The 19,834-nt window shown below is 56.1% G+C and overlaps 1 protein-coding gene across 6 annotated transcripts in view; it reads left to right on the top strand.

Annotated features, from left to right (window-relative positions):
* Positions 1-12,370, top strand: part of SEMA3F (semaphorin 3F) — a 131,263-nt gene extending 118,893 nt beyond the window's left edge. For all 6 annotated transcript variants that reach the window (XM_073645182.1, XM_073645181.1, XM_073645180.1 and 3 more), the window contains one exon: positions 11,401-12,370. In XM_073645182.1, the coding sequence (XP_073501283.1) occupies positions 11,401-11,802 (402 nt within the window). In that variant the 3' untranslated portion in view covers positions 11,803-12,370. The remainder of the gene's footprint in view (positions 1-11,400) is intronic.
* The last annotated feature ends 7,464 nt before the right edge of the window (positions 12,371-19,834 follow it).

Raw genomic sequence — 19,834 nt, 5'->3', positions numbered from 1 at the left:
AGGCGTTGTAGGGAGGTCATACAGGCACGTGGAGGCCACACACAATACTCGGCCTCATCAGGAGCATGCCCAGGCGTTGTAGGGAGGTCATACAGGCACGTGGAGGGCACACACAATACTCAGCCTCATCAGGAGCATGCCCAGGCGTTATAGCGAGGTCATACAGGCACGTGGAGGCCACACACAATACTCAGCCTCATCAGGAGCATGCCCAGGCGTTGTAGGGAGGTCATACAGGCACATGGAGGCCGCACACAATACTCAGCCTCATCAGGAGCATGCCCAGGCGTTGTAGGGAGGTCATACAGGCACGTGGAGGCCACACACAATACTCAGCCTCATCAGGAGCATGCCCAGGCGTTGTAGGGAGGTCATACAGGCACGTGAAGGCCACACACAATACTCAGCCTCATCAGGAGCATGCCCAGGCGTTGTAGGGAGGTCATACAGGCACGTTGAGACCACACACAATACTCAGCCTCATCAGGAGCATGCTCAGGCGTTGTAGGGAGGTCATACAGGCACGTGGAGGCCATACACAATGCTCAGCCTCATCAGGAGCATGCCCAGGCGTTGTAGGGAGGTCATACAGGCACGTGGAGGCCACACACAATACTCAGCCTCATCAGGAGCATGCCCAGGCGTTGTAGGGAGGTCATACAGGCACGTGGAGGCCACACACAATACTGAGCCTCATCAGGAGCATGCCCAGGCGTTGTAGGGAGGTCATACAGGCACGTGGAGGCCACACACAATACTGAGCCTCATCAGGAGCATGCCCAGGCGTTGTAGGGAGGTCATACAGGCACGTGGAGGCCACACACAATACTCAGCCTCATCAGGAGCATGCCCAGGCATTGTAGGGAGGTCATACAGGCACGTGGAGGCCATACACAATGCTCAGCCTCATCAGGAGCATGCCCAGGTGTTGTAGGGAGGTCATACAGGCACGTGGAGGCCACACACAATACTCAGCCTCATCAGGAGCATACCCAGGCGTTGTAGGGAGGTCATACAGGCACGTGGAGGCCACACACAATACTCAGCCTCATCAGGAGCATGCCCAGGCGTTGTAGGGAGGTCATACAGGCACGTGGAGGCCACACACAATACTGAGCCTCATCAGGAGCATGCCCAGGCGTTGTAGGGAGGTCATACAGGCACGTGGAGGCCACACACAATACTGACCCTCATCAGGAGCATGCCCAGGCGTTGTAGGGAGGTCATACAGGCACGTGGAGGCCACACACAATACTCAGCCTCATCAGGAGCATGCCCAGGCGTTGTAGGGAGGCCACACACAATACTCAGCCTCATCAGGAGCATGCCCAGGCGTTGTAGGGAGGTCATACAGGCACGTGGAGGCCACACGCAATACTCAGCCTCATCAAGAGCATGCTCAGGCGTTGTAGGGAGGTCATACAGGCACGTGGACGCCACACACAATACTCAGCCTCATCAGGAGCATGTCCAGGCGTTGTAGGGAGGTCATACAGGCACGTGGAGGCCACACACAATACTCAGCCTCATCAGGAGCATGCCCAGGCGTTGTAGGGAGGTCATACAGGCACGTGGAGGCCACACACAATACTCAGCCTCATCAGGAGCATGCCCAGGCATTGTAGGGAGGTCATACAGGCACGTGGAGGCCACACACAATGCTCAGCCTCATCAAGAGCATGCCCAGGTGTTGTAGGGAGGTCATACAGGCACGTGGAGGCCACACACAATGCTCAGCCTCATCAAGAGCATGCCCAGGCATTGTAGGGAGGTCATACAGGCACGTGGAGGCCACACACAATGCTCAGCCTCATCAAGAGCATGCCCAGGCGTTGTAGGGAGGTCATACAGGCACGTGGAGGCCACACACAATACTCAGCCTCATCAGGAGCATACCCAGGCGTTGTAGGGAGGTCATACAGGCACGTGGAGGCCACACACAATACTCAGCCTCATCAGGAGCATGCCCAGGCGTTGTAGGGAGGTCATACAGGCACGTGGAGGCCACACACAATACTGAGCCTCATCAGGAGCATGCCCAGGCGTTGTAGGGAGGTCATACAGGCACGTGGAGGCCCCACACAATACTCAGCCTCATCAAGAGCATGCCCAGGCGTTGTAGGGAGGTCATACAGGCAGGTGGAGGCCACACACAATACTCAGCCTCATCAGGAGCATGCCCAGGCGTTGTAGGGAGGTCATACAGGCACGTGGAGGCCACACACAATACTGACCCTCATCAGGAGCATGCCCAGGCGTTGTAGGGAGGTCATACAGGCACGTGGAGGCCACACACAATACTGAGCCTCATCAGGAGCATGCCCAGGCGTTGTAGGGAGGTCATACAGGCACGTGGAGGCCACACACAATACTCAGCCTCATCAGGAGCATGCCCAGGCGTTGTAGGGAGGTCAAACAGGCTCGTGGAGGCCACACACAATACTCGGCCTCATCAGGAGCATGCCCAGGCGTTGTAGGGAGGTCATACAGGCACGTGGAGGCCACACACAATACTCGGCCTCATCAGGAGCATGCCCAGGCGTTGTAGGGAGGTCATACAGGCACGTGGAGGCCACACACAATACTCAGCCTCATCAGGAGCATGCCCAGGCGTTGTAGGGAGGTCATACAGGCACGTGGAGGCCACACACAATACTCAGCCTCATCAGGAGCATGCCCAGGCGTTGTAGGGAGGTCATACAGGCACGTGGCGGCCACACACAATACTCAGCCTCATCAGGAGCATGCCCAGGCGTTGTAGGGAGGTCATACAGGCACGTGGAGGCCACACACAATACTCAGCCTCATCAGGAGCATGCCCAGGAGTTGTAGGGAGGTCATACAGGCACGTGGAGGCCACACACAATACTCAGCCTCATCAGGAGCATGCCCAGGCGTTGTAGGGAGGTCATACAGGCACGTGGAGGCCACACACAATACTCAGCCTCATCAGGAGCATGCCCAGGCGTTGTAGGGAGGTCATACAGGCACGTGGAGGCCACACACAATACTCAGCCTCATCAGGAGCATGCCCAGGCGTTATAGCGAGGTCATACAGGCACGTGGAGGCCACACACAATACTCAGCCTCATCAGGAGCATGCCCAGGCGTTGTAGCGAGGTCATACAGGCACGTGGAGGCCACACAGAATACTCAGCCTCATCAGGAGCATGCCCAGGCGTTGTAGGGAGGTCATACAGGCACGTGGAGGCCACACACAATACTCAGCCTCATCAGGAGCATGCCCAGGCGTTGTAGGGAGGTCATACAGGCACGTGGAGGCCACACACAATACTCAGCCTCATCAGGAGCATGCCCAGGCGTTGTAGGGAGGTCATACAGGCACGTGGAGGCCACACACAATACTCGGCCTCATCAGGAGCATGCCCAGGCGTTGTAGGGAGGTCATACAGGCACGTGGAGGGCACACACAATACTCAGCCTCATCAGGAGCATGCCCAGGCGTTATAGCGAGGTCATACAGGCACGTGGAGGCCACACACAATACTCAGCCTCATCAGGAGCATGCCCAGGCGTTGTAGGGAGGTCATACAGGCACGTGGAGGCCACACACAATACTCAGCCTCATCAGGAGCATACCCAGGCGTTGTAGGGAGGTCATACAGGCACGTGGAGGCCACACACAATACTGAGCCTCATCAGGAGCATGCCCAGGCGTTGTAGGGAGGTCATACAGGCACGTGGAGGCCACACACAATACTGACCCTCATCAGGAGCATGCCCAGGCGTTGTAGGGAGGTCATACAGGCACGTGGAGGCCACACACAATACTCAGCCTCATCAGGAGCATGCCCAGGCGTTGTAGGGAGGTCATACAGGCACGTGGAGGCCACACACAATACTCAGCCTCATCAGGAGCATGCCCAGGCGTTGTAGGGAGGTCATACAGGCACGTGGAGGCCACACACAATACTCAGCCTCATCAGGAGCATGCCCAGGCGTTATAGCGAGGTCATACAGGCACGTGGAGGCCACACACAATACTCAGCCTCATCAGGAGCATGCCCAGGCGTTGTAGGGAGGTCATACAGGCACATGGAGGCCGCACACAATACTCCGCCTCATCAGGAGCATGCCCAGGCGTTGTAGGGAGGTCATACAGGCACGTGGAAGCCACACACAATACTCAGCCTCATCAGGAGCATGCCCAGGCGTTGTAGGGAGGTCATACAGGCACGTGGAGGCCACACACAATACTCAGCCTCATCAGGAGCATGCCCAGGCGTTGTAGGGAGGTCATACAGGCACGTTGAGACCACACACAATACTCAGCCTCATCAGGAGCATGCCCAGGCGTTGTAGGGAGGTCATACCGGCACGTGGAGGCCACACACAATACTCAGCCTCATCAGGAGCATGCCCAGGCGTTGTAGGGAGGTCATACAGGCACGTGGAGGCCACACACAATACTCAGCCTCATCAGGAGCATGCTCAGGCGTTGTAGGGAGGTCATACAGGCACGTGGAGGCCACACACAATACTCAGCCTCATCAGGAGCATGCCCAGGCATTGTAGGGAGGTCATACAGGCACGTGGAGGCCAGACACAATGCTCAGCCTCATCAGGAGCATGCCCAGGCATTGTAGGGAGGTCATACAGGCACGTGGAGGCCACACACAATACTCAGCCTCATCAGGAGCGTGCCCAGGCGTTGTAGGGAGGTCATACAGGCACGTGGAGGCCACACACAATACTGAGCCTCATCAGGAGCATGCCCAGGTGTTGTAGGGAGGTCATACAGGCACGTGGAGGCCACACACAATACTGACCCTCATCAGGAGCATGCCCAGGCGTTGTAGGGAGGTCATACAGGCACGTGGAGGCCACACACAATACTCAGCCTCATCAGGAGCATGCCCAGGCGTTGTAGGGAGGTCATACAGGCACGTGGAGGCCACACACAATACTCAGCCTCATCAGGAGCATGCCCAGGCGTTGTAGGGAGGTCATACAGGCACGTGGAGGCCACACACAATACTCAGCCTCATCAGGAGCATGCCCAGGCGTTGTAGGGAGGTCATACAGGCACGTGGAGGCCACACACAATACTGACCCTCATCAGGAGCATGCCCAGGCGTTGTAGGGAGGTCATACAGGCACGTGGAGGCCACACACAATACTCAGCCTCATCAGGAGCATGCGCAGGCGTTGTAAGGAGGTCATACAGGCACGTGGAGGCCACACACAATACTCAGCCTCATCAGGAGCATGCCCAGGCGTTGTAGGGAGGTCATACAGGCACGGGGAGGCCACACACAATACTCAGCCTCATCAAGAGCATGCTCAGGCGTTGTAGGGAGGTCATACAGGCACGTGGACGCCACACACAATACTCAGCCTCATCAGGAGCATGTCCAGGCGTTGTAGGGAGGTCATACAGGCACGTGGAGGCCACACACAATACTCAGCCTCATCAGGAGCATGCCCAGGCGTTGTAGGGAGGTCATACAGGCACGTGGAGGCCACACACAATACTCAGCCTCATCAGGAGCATGCCCAGGCGTTGTAGGGAGGTCATACAGGCACGTGGAGGCCACACACAATACTCAGCCTCATCAGGAGCGTGCCCAGGCGTTGTAGGGAGGTCATACAGGCACGTGGAGGCCACACACAATACTCAGCCTCATCAGGAGCGTGCCCAGGCGTTGTAGGGAGGTCATACAGGCACGTGGAGGCCACACACAATACTCAGCCTCATCAGGAGCATGCCCAGGCGTTGTAGGGAGGTCATACAGGCACGTGGAGGCCACACACAATACTCAGCCTCATCAGGAGCATGCCCAGGCTTTGTAGGGAGGTCATACAGGCACGTGGAGGCCACACACAATACTCAGCCTCATCAGGAGCGTGCCCAGGCGTTGTAGGGAGGTCATACAGGCACGTGGAGGCCACACACAATACTCAGCCTCATCAGGAGCGTGCCCAGGCGTTGTAGGGAGGTCATACAGGCACGTGGAGGCCACACACAATACTCAGCCTCATCAGGAGCATGCCCAGGCGTTGTAGGGAGGTCATACAGGCACGTGGAGGCCACACACAATACTCAGCCTCATCAGGAGCATGCCCAGGCATTGTAGGGAGGTCATACAGGCACGTGGAGGCCGCACACAATACTCAGCCTCATCAGGGGCATACCCAGGCGTTGTAGGGAGGTCATACAGACACGTGGAGGCCACACACAATACTCAGCCTCATCAGGAGCATGCCCAGGCGTTGTAGGGAGGTCATACAGGCACGTGGAGGCCACACACAATACTCAGCCTCATCAGGAGCGTGCCCAGGCGTTGTAGGGAGGTCATACAGGCACGTGGAGGCCACACACAATACTCAGCCTCATCAGGAGCGTGCCCAGGCGTTGTAGGGAGGTCATACAGGCACGTGGAGGCCACACACAATACTCAGCCTCATCAGGAGCATGCCCAGGCGTTGTAGGGAGGTCATACAGGCACGTGGAGGCCACACACAATACTCCGCCTCATCAGGAGCGTGCCCAGGCGTTGTAGGGAGGTCATACAGGCACGTGGAGGCCACACACAATACTCAGCCTCATCAGGAGCGTGCCCAGGCGTTGTAGGGAGGTCATACTGGCACGTGGAGGCCACACACAATACTCAGCCTCATCAGGAGCGTGCCCAGGCGTTGTAGGGAGGTCATACAGGCACGTGGAGGCCACACACAATACTCAGCCTCATCAGGAGCATGCCCAGGCGTTGTAGGGAGGTCATACAGGCACGTGGAGGCCACACACAATACTCAGCCTCATCAGGAGCATGCCCAGGCGTTGTTGGGAGGTCATACAGGCACGTGGAGGCCACACACAATACTCAGCCTCATCAGGAGCATGCCCAGGCGTTGTAGGGAGGTCATACAGGCACGTGGAGGCCACACACAATACTGAGCCTCATCAGGAGCATGCCCAGGCGTTGTTGGGAGGTCATACAGGCACGTGGAGGCCACACACAATACTCAGCCTCATCAGGAGCGTGCCCAGGCGTTGTAGGGAGGTCATACAGGCACGTGGAGGCCACACACAATACTCAGCCTCTTCAAGAGCGTGCTCAGGCGTTGTAGGGAGGTCATACAGGCACGTGGAGGCCACACACAATACTCAGCCTCATCAGGAGCATACCCAGGCGTTGTAGGGAGGTCATACAGGCACGTGGAGGCCACACACAATACTCAGCCTCATCAGGAGCATGCCCAGGCGTTGTAGGGAGGTCATACAGGCACGTGGAGGCCACACACAATACTGAGCCTCATCAGGAGCATGCCCAGGCGTTGTAGGGAGGTCATACAGGCACGTGGAGGCCACACACAATACTCAGCCTCATCAGGAGCGTGCCCAGGCGTTGTAGGGAGGTCATACAGGCACGTGGAGGCCACACACAATACTCAGCCTCATCAGGAGCATGCCCAGGCGTTGTAGGGAGGTCATACAGGCACGTGGAGGCCACACACAATACTCAGCCTCATCAGGAGCATGCCCAGGCGTTGTAGGGAGGTCATACAGGCACGTGGAGGCCACACACAATACTCAGCCTCATCAGGAGCGTGCCCAGGCGTTGTAGGGAGGTCATACAGGCACGTGGAGGCCACACACAATACTCAGCCTCATCAGGAGCGTGCCCAGGCGTTGTAGGGAGGTCATACAGGCACGTGGAGGCCACACACAATACTCAGCCTCATCAGGAGCATGCCCAGGCGTTGTAGGGAGGTCATACAGGCACGTGGAGGCCACACACAATACTCAGCCTCATCAGGAGCATGCCCAGGCATTGTAGGGAGGTCATACAGGCACGTGGAGGCCGCACACAATACTCAGCCTCATCAGGGGCATACCCAGGCGTTGTAGGGAGGTCATACAGACACGTGGAGGCCACACACAATACTCAGCCTCATCAGGAGCATGCCCAGGCGTTGTAGGGAGGTCATACAGGCACGTGGAGGCCACACACAATACTCAGCCTCATCAGGAGCGTGCCCAGGCGTTGTAGGGAGGTCATACAGGCACGTGGAGGCCACACACAATACTCAGCCTCATCAGGAGCGTGCCCAGGCGTTGTAGGGAGGTCATACAGGCACGTGGAGGCCACACACAATACTCAGCCTCATCAGGAGCATGCCCAGGCGTTGTAGGGAGGTCATACAGGCACGTGGAGGCCACACACAATACTCCGCCTCATCAGGAGCGTGCCCAGGCGTTGTAGGGAGGTCATACAGGCACGTGGAGGCCACACACAATACTCAGCCTCATCAGGAGCGTGCCCAGGCGTTGTAGGGAGGTCATACAGGCACGTGGAGGCCACACACAATACTCAGCCTCATCAGGAGCGTGCCCAGGCGTTGTAGGGAGGTCATACAGGCACGTGGAGGCCACACACAATACTCAGCCTCATCAGGAGCATGCCCAGGCGTTGTAGGGAGGTCATACAGGCACGTGGAGGCCACACACAATACTCAGCCTCATCAGGAGCATGCCCAGGCGTTGTAGGGAGGTCATACAGGCACGTGGAGGCCACACACAATACTCAGCCTCATCAGGAGCATGCCCAGGCATTGTAGGGAGGTCATACAGGCACGTGGAGGCCACACACAATACTCAGCCTCATCAGGAGCATGCCCAGGCGTTGTAGGGAGGTCATACAGGCACGTGGAGGCCACACACAATACTCAGCCTCATCAGGAGCATGCCCAGGCGTTGTAGGGAGGTCATACAGGCACGTGGAGGCCACACACAATACTGAGCCTCATCAGGAGCATGCCCAGGCGTTGTTGGGAGGTCATACAGGCACGTGGAGGCCACACACAATACTCAGCCTCATCAGGAGCGTGCCCAGGCGTTGTAGGGAGGTCATACAGGCACGTGGAGGCCACACACAATACTCAGCCTCTTCAAGAGCGTGCTCAGGCGTTGTAGGGAGGTCATACAGGTACGTGGAGGCCACACACAATACTCAGCCTCATCAGGAGCGTGCCCAGGCGTTGTAGGGAGGTCATACAGGCTCGTGGAGGCCACACACAATACTCAGCCTCATCAGGAGCGTGCCCAGGCGTTGTAGGGAGGTCATACAGGTACGTGGAGGCCACACACAATGCTCAGCCTCATCAGGAGCATGCCCAGGCGTTGTAGGGAGGTCATACAGGCACGTGGAGGCCACACACAATACTCAGCCTCATCAGGAGCGTGCCCAGGCGTTGTAGGGAGGTCATACAGGCACGTGGAGGCCACACACAATACTCAGCCTCATCAAGAGCGTGCTCAGGCGTTGTAGGGAGGTCATACAGGCACGTGGAGGCCACACACAATACTCAGCCTCATCAGGAGCATGCCCAGGCGTTGTAGGGTGGTCATACAGACACGTGGAGGCCACACACAATACTCAGCCTCATCAGGAGCATGCCCAGGCGTTGTAGGGTGGTCATACAGACACGTGGAGGCCACACACAATACTCAGCCTCATCAGGAGCATGCCCAGGCGTTGTAGGGAGGTCATACAGGCACGTGGAGGCCACACACAATACTCAGCCTCATCAGGAGCATGCCCAGGCGTTGTAGGGAGGTCATACAGGCACGTGGAGGCCACACACAATACTGAGCCTCATCAGGAGCATGCCCAGGCGTTGTAGGGTGGTCATACAGACACGTGGAGGCCACACACAATACTCAGCCTCATCAGGAGCATGCCCAGGCGTTGTAGGGAGGTCATACAGGCACGTGGAGGCCACACACAATACTCAGCCTCATCAGGAGCATGCCCAGGCGTTGTAGGGAGGTCATACAGGCACGTGGAGGCCACACACAATACTCAGCCTCATCAGGAGCATGCCCAGGCGTTGTAGGGAGGTCATACAGGCACGTGGAGGCCACACACAATACTCAGCCTCATCAGGAGCATGCCCAGGCGTTGTAGGGAGGTCATACAGGCACGTGGAGGCCACACACAATACTCAGCCTCATCAGGAGCGTGCCCAGGCGTTGTAGGGAGGTCATACAGGCACGTGGAGGCCACACACAATACTCAGCCTCATCAGGAGCGTGCCCAGGTGTTGTAGGGAGGTCATACAGGCACGTGGAGGCCACACACAATACTCAGCCTCATCAGGAGCGTGCCCAGGCGTTGTAGGGAGGTCATACAGGCTCGTGGAGGCCACACACAATACTCAGCCTCATCAGGAGCATGCCCAGGCATTGTAGGGAGGTCATACAGGCTCGTGGAGGCCACACACAATACTCAGCCTCATCAGGAGCATGCCCAGGCGTTGTAGGGAGGTCATACAGGCACGTGGAGGCCACACACAATACTCAGCCTCATCAGGAGCATGCCCAGGCGTTGTAGGGAGGTCATACAGGCACGTGGAGGCCACACACAATACTCAGCCTCATCAGGAGCATGCCCAGGCGTTGTAGGGAGGTCATACAGACACGTGGAGGCCACACACAATACTCAGCCTCATCAGGAGCATGCCCAGGCATTGTAGGGAGGTCATACAGGCACGTGGAGGCCACACACAATACTCAGCCTCATCAGGAGCATGCCCAGGTGTTGTAGGGAGGTCATACAGGCACGTGGAGGCCACACACAATACTCAGCCTCATCTCCTTATCTTGAGGCATTTCCTCTGAAGTTGGATCAGCCGGTAATTTGATTTTCCACTTTGTTTTTGAGAATCATTCCAGGCCTCCATGGGATATTAGTTGTGATTTGCATTGATCACTTTAGTGATTTATTGTTCTCCACGCTCCACTGTGTAATGAATAAAGACTTGTAACTGGAATATTTCGCTCTGTGATATCTAGGATGTGGGATTTTAGTGTTCTCTTTATTTTTTTGAGCAATGTATAAAGATGGTTCCTCTCTGCCAATTGGAGATGGGGAAAACTATTTACAAGACCACGTCAGAAGTCTAGGGGCACCGGACCAGAGCCCCCCAACCGCCTCCTATCTGCCGGCATCTTCTGTGATTAGGCCCAGCACCATGTGATGCTGGCAGATAGGAGGCGGTTGGGGGGCTCTGGTCCGTTGGTCACTGACCAGGGTCCTGTGAATGCTCCGCTCTACCTGCACACGCAGTCCGTCCTGCGGAGAAGCAGATCCAGTCCACGCTCTAGAAGTGCACCGCTCTCCTCCGGCCTCTGCCATGATTGACAGCTCTGTCTCTATAGAGCTAGAGAAGGGCGGAGGTAGGTGGAGATGGTTGGTGGATGTTTGGCCGCCCTGCGGGGGCACCGGCGACCTGTGCTCGGCTTTAACCATCCTTTTCTGCTGACAGCCTCTCATGAACGTTTCTATTCAGTAACAGCAAGCAAAGAATTTGTCATTGTTCATTATTGGCGTCCTGGACGCCCCCCATTAATGTATCTGTGATCTTCTTCCACAGCTGCGCTCAGAAGGACGCTTCTTGAAGACGGAGCAGGGTCTCCTCATCCGCTCTCTCCAGCTCTCTGACACCGGCGTCTACCACTGCACCGCCACCGAGAACAACTTCAAGCACACAGTAATGCGTGTCCGACTGCACGTCCTGAGCGCCGAGGCCGTCACCGCCGCTCTGCTTCACCCCGATGCTCCGGCTCCCCTGTCCTCGCACCCGGCTGGGCCCCCCGGGGCCTACGATGATTTAGTGCAGCTGCTCTCCCAGCCTGAGATGGGACTCATCAACCAATACTGCCAAGGATACTGGCGCCCATCGGGCTCCTCTCACAGCGACGCCAAAGACCTCCAAGACCAGAAACGAGCGAGGAATCGACGGAACCACCCGGCTACAGAGGAGCTGCAGACATGAAGGGGACGCGAGCTGCTGCAGGACCTCTTCCGGCCTCCTCACCCCACACCTCGCTTTCCCCACAGACTCGCCCCTATTTTATTTTTACCCAAACCTTTTTTCTTAATAAGTAAAAACTCTAAATATATAAATATATAAATATCTATAAATATACGGACGTCGGAGGAGTCGCCTTTCAGGGTCCCGCAGAATTTATTTATTGGGGGCAGCAGAGATTCCTGGTTTGGAGGTCCGCTTTGTTACTGACAGTTCAGCATGTGAACAACTTCATTATATGGAATGTGCTGGGGGCGATCTGCAGAACGTTGCAGCCTTGGTGCACTGCAGCACATTGCACCTTCATGATCTGACAACAGATTGACATTTGTGCTTCATCGTGACCACTGCACGGCGCGCAGAGCATTCATCTCCTGCCCTGTGAGGTCAGGCTGCTCTGCAGACCATTGCTCAGCGAACAACTTGTGACATACTCTACTGCCGCTCCGCCAGCCGCCACTCCTTCCTGATGTATATATATTTAGCGGCCTTTGCATGGCACAGCCCATTACACGGCGTTGGTGGCCGCTCTGACTGGTGACTTCAAGCTTCCATGATTTTAGTTCTCACCCAATCGTATCAGAGGCCACAGCCTCCAGGATCGGCCTTGGTGTGAACGCGCTATGATCGGGGGTGCAGGGTCTCGGCCTCCAGGATCGGCCTTGGTGTGAACACGCTATGGTCGGGGGTGCAGGGTCTCGGCCTCCAGGATCGGCCTTGGTGTGAACGCGCTATGGTCGGGGGTGCGGGGTCTCGGCCTCCAGGATCGGCCTTGGTGTGAACGCGCTATGGTCGGGGGTGCAGGGTCTCGGCCTCCAGGATCGGCCTTGGTGTGAATGTGCTATGGTCGGGGGTGCAGGGTCTCGGCCTCCAGGATCGGCCTTGGTGTGAATGCGCTATGGTCGGGGGTGCAGGGTCTCGGCCTCCAGGATCGGCCTTGGTGTGAACGCGCTATGGTCGGGGGTGCAGGGTCTCGGCCTCCAGGATCGGCCTTGGTGTGAATGTGCTATGGTCGGGGGTGCAGGGTCTCGGCCTCCAGGATCGGCCTTGGTGTGAATGCGCTATGGTCGGGGGTGCAGGGTCTCAGCCTCCATGATCGGCCTTGGTGTGAATGCGCTATGGTCGGGGGTGCAGGGTCTCGGCCTCCAGGATCGGCCTTGGTGTGAATGCGCTATGGTCGGGGGTGCAGGGTCTCGGCCTCCAGGATCGGCCTTGGTGTGAACGCGCTATGGTCGGGGGTGCAGGGTCTCAGCCTTGGTGTGAACGCACTATGGTCGGGGGTGCAGGGTCTCGGCCTCCAGGATCGGCCTTGGAGTGAATGTGCTATGGTCGGGGGTGCGAGGTCTCAGCCTCCAGGATCAGCCTTGGTGTGAACGCGCTATGGTCGGGGGTGCAGGGTCTCAGCCTCCAGGATCAGCCTTGGTGTGAACACGCTATGGTCGGGGGCGCAGGGGATCGGCCTTGGTGTGAACACGCTATGGTCGGGGGTGCAGGGGATCGGCCTTGGTGTGAATGCTCTATGGTCAGGGGTGCGGGGTCTCGGCCTCCAGGATCGGCCTTGGTGTGAATGCGCTATGGTCGGGGGTGCAGGGTCTCGGCCTCCAGGATCGGCCTTGGTGTGAACACGCTATGGTCGGGGGTGCAGGGTCTCAGCCTCCAGGATCAGCCTTGGTGTGAACGCGCTATGGTCGGGGGTGCAGGGTCTCGGCCTCCAGGATCGGCCTTGGAGTGAATGTGCTATGGTCGGGGGTGCGAGGTCTCAGCCTCCAGGATCAGCCTTGGTGTGAACGCGCTATGGTCGGGGGTGCAGGGTCTCAGCCTCCAGGATCAGCCTTGGTGTGAACACGCTATGGTCGGGGGCGCAGGGGATCGGCCTTGGTGTGAACACGCTATGGTCGGGGGCGCAGGGGATCGGCCTTGGTGTGAATGCTCTATGGTCGGTGGTGCGGGGTCTCGGCCTCCAGGATCGGCCTTGGTGTGAACGCACTATGGTCGGTGGTGCGGGGTCTCGGCCTCCAGGATCGGCCTTGGTGTGAACGCACTATGGTCGGTGGTGCGGGGTCTCGGCCTCCAGGATCGGCCTTGGTGTGAATGCGCTATGGTCGTGGGTGCGGGGTCTCGGCCTCCAGGATCAGCCTTGGTGTGAACACGCTATGGTCGGGGGTGCGGGGTCTCGGCCTCCAGGATCGGCCTTGGTGTGAACACGCTATGGTCGGGGGTGCGGGGTCTCGGCCTCCAGGATCGGCCTTGGTGTGAACACGCTATGGTCGGGGGTGCGGGGTCTCAGCCTCCAGGATCAGCCTTCGTGTGAACACGCTATGGTCGGGGGTGCGGGGTCTCGGCCTCCAGGATCAGCCTTGGTGTGAACGCCCTATGGTCGGGGGTCACGGGGTCTCGGCCTGCAGGATCAGCCTTGGTGTGAATGCACTATGGTCGGGGGCGCATGGGATCGGGCTTGGTGTGAACACACTATAGTCGGGGGTTGCGGGGTCTCGGCCTCCAGGATCGGTCTTGGTGTGAACACGCTATGGTTGGGGGTCGCGGGGTCTTGGCCTCCAGGATTGGCCTTGGTGTGAACGCCCTATGGTCGGGGTCTCGGCCTCCAGGATCGGCCTTGGTGTGAACGCCCTATGGTCGGGGGTCGCGGGGTCTCGGCCTCCAGGATCGGCCTTGATGTGAATGCTCTATGGTCGGGGGTGCGGGGTCTCGGCCTTGATGTGAATGCGCTATGGTCGGGTGACGCGGGGTCTTGGCCTCCAGGATCGGCCTTGATGTGAATGCGCTATGGTCGGGGGTCGCGGGGTCTCGGCCTCCAGGATCGGCCTTGGTGTGAACGCCCTATGGTCGGGTGACGCGGGGTCTCGGCCTCCAGGATCGGCCTTGATGTGAATGCGCTATGGTCGGGGGTGCGGGGTCTCGGCCTCCAGGATCGGCCTTGGTGTGAATGCGCTATGGTCGGGGGTCGCGGGGTCTCGGCCTCCAGGATCGGCCTTGATGTGAATGTTCTATGGTCGGGGGTCGCGGGGTCTCGGCCTCCAGGATCGGCCTTGATGTGAATGCGCTATGGTCGGGGGTCGCGGGGTCTCAGCTTCCTTAAAGTCTTCCTTTTTGTTACCGGTCGGTACAATTACCTGGAATCTATGAATGAAGTGGAGGGGCAAAGATCCATCGTGATCTATAACCTGCTCACATATGTAAACCTCACTCTATAGGACTGTATACAGAAGGGACGACCCCAATCACTGGAGGGTGACGAGGGGCTTCATAGTATTAGATGGACCCCCATTTCCGGACATCTGTATATTGGGCCATCCACAGCAGAACGCAATGGCGGATTGTGCCCTGATGCCGCCTGCACAGATTCAGTCCAGGCCCGGGGACCCAGGAGTCTGAGGGGGGTTTGTCTGTTGGGGGTTGTCTGTTGGGGGTTGTCTGTTGGGGGTTGTCTGTTGGGAGGTTCGGTATTGGTCGGGGTGGATTATATAATGCACCTGTGCCGGGCCGGTGGTGCGCCCCCAGCCTCCTGCGATGTGCTGCGCTCTTGTATCTGGCAGGGGACGGGCACCGCGAGGACCTCTGTTGCTGGCGCTGCCCTCCTCGCTGCCGCAGATATTGATTGTCTGTAAATAGATGTAAATGAGATTGTAACTATGAGACGTGCGGTGAATTATCTCCTGTGGATGACACAATACAATAAACACTGGCCTGTTTTATACAATGTGACTGGGGTTGTGATGGGGGATGGGGGCTGCCAGAAATCATGGGGGCCGCGGCCCTGGATCCCCAGAAGCATCAATGACGAGAGAACCGTGAACGTGTCCCTCATCCAGTCCAACGCCGACAAATGAGGCGCTCGAATATTCTCTGACGTTCCTTTCTTGGAACTTGCTGCTTGTTGTCAGTGAATATGAACCTACAGTTATATGAAAAAGTTTGGGCACCCCTATTATCTTAAGCTTAATGTTTTATATAAATTGGTGTTTTTGCAGCAGCTCTTTCAGTTTGATCTATGTAATAACTGTTGGACACAGTAATGTTTCTGCCTTGAAATGAGGTTTATTGAACTAACAGAAAATGTGCAATCTGCATTCAAACAAAATTTGACAGGTGCATAAGTATGGGCACCCTTATCATTTTCTTGATTTAAATACTCCTACCTACTTTTTACTGACTTACTAAAGCACTTTTTTTGGTTTTGTAACCTCATTGAGCTTTGAACTTCATAGCCAGGTGTATGAAATCATGAGAAAAGCTACTTAAAGTGGCCACTGCAGACAGGATCTTATCATGTAGCTCTGTATACAGGGAGCTCCCCCTAGTGGTGGCTGCAGACAGGATCGTATCATGTAGCTCTGTATACAGGGAGCTCCCCCTAGTGGTGGCTGCAGACAGGATGTCATAACGTATCTCTGTATACAGGGAGCTCTCCCCAGTGGTGGCTGCAGACAGGATCTTATCATGTATCTCTGTATACAGGGAGCTCCCCCTAGTGGTGACTGCAGACAGAATCTTATCATGTATCTCTGTATACAGGGAGCTCCCCCTAGTGGTGGCTGTAGACAGTATCTTATCATGTATCTCTGTATACAGGGAGCTCCCCCTAGTGGTGGCTGCAGACAGGATCTTATCATGTATCTCTGTATACAGGGAGCTCCCCCTAGTGGTGGCTGCAGACAGTATCTTATCATGTATCTCTGTATACAAGGAGCTCCTCCTAGTGGTGGCTGCAGATAGAATCTTATCATGTATCTGTATACAGGGAGCTCCTCCTAGTGGTGGCTGCAGGCAGTATCTTATCATGTATCTCTGTATACAGGGAGCTCCCCCTAGTGGTGGCTGCAGACAGAATCTTATCATGTATCTCTGTATTCACGGAGCTTCCCCTACTGGTGGCTGCAGACAGGATCTTATCATGTATCTCTGTATACAGGGAGCTCCCTCTAGTGGTGGCTGCAGACAGGATCTTATCATGTATCTCTGTATACAGGGAGCTCCTCCTAGTGGTGGCTGCAGGCAGTATCTTATCATGTATCTCTGTATACAGGGAGCTCCCCCTAGTGGAGGCTGCAGATAGAATCTTATCATGTATCTCTGTATAGAGGGAGCTCCCCCTAGTGGTGACTGCAGGCAGAATCTTATCATATATCTCTGTATACAGGGAGCTCCCCCTAGTGGTGGCTGCAGACAGGATCTTATCATGTATCTCTGTATACAGGGAGCTCCCCCTAGTGGTGGCTGCAGACAGGATCTTATCATGTATCTCTGTATACAGGGAGCTCCCCCTAGTGGTGACTGCAGACAGAATCTTATCATGTACCTCTGTTTACAGGGAGCTCCCCCTAGTGGTGACTGCAGACAGGATCTTATCATGTACCTCTGTTTACAGGGAGCTCCCCCTAGTGGTGGCTGCAGACAGGATCTTATCATGTATCTCTGTATACAGGGAGCTCCCCCTAGTGGTGGCTGCAGACAGGATCTTATCATGTATCTCTGTATACAAGAAGCTCCCCCTAGTGGCGGCTGCAGACAGGATCTTATCATGTATCTCTGTATACAGGGAGATCCCCCTAGTGGTGGCTGCAGTCAGAATCTTGTCATGTATCTCTGTATACAGGGAGCTCCCCCTAGTGGTGGCTGCAGACAGGATCTTATGTATCTCTGTATACAGGGAGCTCCCCCTAGTGGTGGCTGCAGACAGAATCTTATCATGTATCTCTGTATACAGGGAGCTCCTCCTAGTGGTGGCTGCAGACACATTTTTATCATGTATCTCTGTATACAGGGAGCTCCCTCTAGTGGTGGCTGCAGACAGAATCTTATCATGTATCTCTGTATACAGGGAGCTCCTCCTAGTGGTGGCTGCAGACACATTTTTATCATGTATCTCTATATACAGGGAGCTCCCCCTAGTGGTGGCTGCAGACAGAATCTTATCATGTATCTGTATACAGGGAGCTCCCCCTAGTGGCGGCTGCAGACAGGATCTTATCATGTATCTGTATACAGGGAGCTCCCACTAGTGGCGGCTGCAGACAGGATCTTATCATGTATCTCTGTATACAGGGAGCTCCCTCTAGTGGTGACTGCAGACAGAATCTTATCATGTATCTCTGTATACAGGGAGCTCCCTCTAGTGGTGACTGCAGACAGGATCTTATCATGTATCTCTGTATACAGGGAGCTCCCTCTAGTGGTGACTGCAGACAGAATCTTATCATGTATCTCTGTATACAGGGAGCTCCCTCTAGTGGTGGCTGCAGACAGGATCTTATCATGTATCTCTGTATACAGGGAGCTCCACCTAGTGGTGGCTGCAGACAGAATCTTATCATGTATCTCTGTATATAGGGAGCTCCCCCTAGTGGTGGCTGCAGACAGGATCTTCTCATGTATCTCTGTATACAGGGAGCTCCACCTAGTGGTGGCTGCAGATAGAATCTTAGCTTGTATCTCTGTATACAGGGAGCTCCCCCTAGTGGTGGCTGCAGACAGGATCTTATCATGTATCTCTGTATACAGGGAGCTCCCCCTAGTGGTGGCTGCAGACAGGATCTTATGTATCTCTGTATAGTCTTGTACACATAATAGCATGTATTATATCAGATGATGTATTTGTGTCTGTTCATCACAGTAAGGCCATGGCTCCACTCTCAGTATTAGGTCAGTATTCAGTCAGTATTTTCTCTCCAGGTGAGGAACAATCAGCAAAAAGATCTGATAAATGCAGAATTGGTGACTTGTTTCTATCACCCACTCCTGGTTTTTGCTCCCACTCCTGAGAAAAAATACTGACCGAATACTGACCAAATACTGATCGGCCACAGCCCAACTAACATTTCTTCCCGGATATCTCTGAAGCCAATCCTTTTTTCTCGTCGTGATCATTAGCACCTTTGATCTGAACGATTTTGTAGGTTCTGGTTCAGACCATTGTTCTGCGCTGGTGTCGGCCCCATGGACCAGGCTTTGTCTCCCAGCATGCACCAGTCACATGGAGAACTTTGCACATTGTTCTTTGATGCCACGATATCGGGCAGGATGGTCACATTTGTGGTTACCGGCAGCTCCTGCCTCCGGCGGCGGCACCTGCGCCATTATTATCGGTGCCTCTGCGCCGCAGACCCCTGATGTCTGCGCTGGATTATCTTCTGTCTCGTCTCTGCGCAGGTCCGGGCCGATTCCACATTATTCTGCAGGTCCGGGCCGATTCCACATTATCCTGCAGGTCCGGGCCGATTCCACATTATTCTGCAGGTCCGGGCCGATTCCACATTATCCTGCAGGTCCGGGCCGATTCCACATTATCCTGCAGGTCCGGGCCGATTCCACATTATTCTGCAGGTCCGGGCCGATTCCACATTATCCTGCAGGTCCGGGCCGATTCCACATTATCCTGCAGGTCCGGGCCGATTCCACATTATCCTGCAGGTCGGTGGCAGATTATTCCGGAGGAAAAGCATTTTACTGTAAGAGGACGAGTGCTGCTCTGAATCTGCGGTGCACGGAGGTCATGGTCTGTTCCCCCCCTGGCACTAGGAGATGGTGGGAGTTGTGCTCTGGCTACGACCCTGTCCTTGGTATTGTCCTCGCCATTGAGCGTCAGATGACAGGGGGGATGAAGGTCGATGTCCGCTGGGTCTGCGCCCGGCCGGACCTCCTCATCAGCAGATGTGGTTTGTTTTTTATGTTCCGGAGGATTTTGTGTCAGTCTGATGGGGCTGCTTATCTCTGAACAGGACGAGCGGCGACATGTAGGGACAGGTCCGGGAATCCTGCGGTTAATGGCTCCTCTCAACACGAGCCGCGCCAAGACCCCAGCAGTGGAAAATGCGGATCTGCTGGCTGCAGCTGGAACATGGCAGATCCTTGCGCCATAATGCACTGACCACCGCTCCTTCCCATCTCATAGCGTGGTCCTTAGCCTGTGCTCCTCACCCTGTGCTCCTCACCCTGTGCTCCTCACCCTGTGCCTCTCAGCCTGTGCCCCTCAGCCTGT

This window comes from Phyllobates terribilis, unplaced genomic scaffold (genome assembly GCF_046119375.1).
Source record: "Phyllobates terribilis strain yellow unplaced genomic scaffold, ASM4611937v1 Scaffold_8__6_contigs__length_399053987, whole genome shotgun sequence".
Lineage (NCBI taxonomy): Eukaryota > Metazoa > Chordata > Amphibia > Anura > Dendrobatidae > Phyllobates > Phyllobates terribilis.
This window is presented reverse-complemented; position numbering and strand designations above follow the sequence as displayed.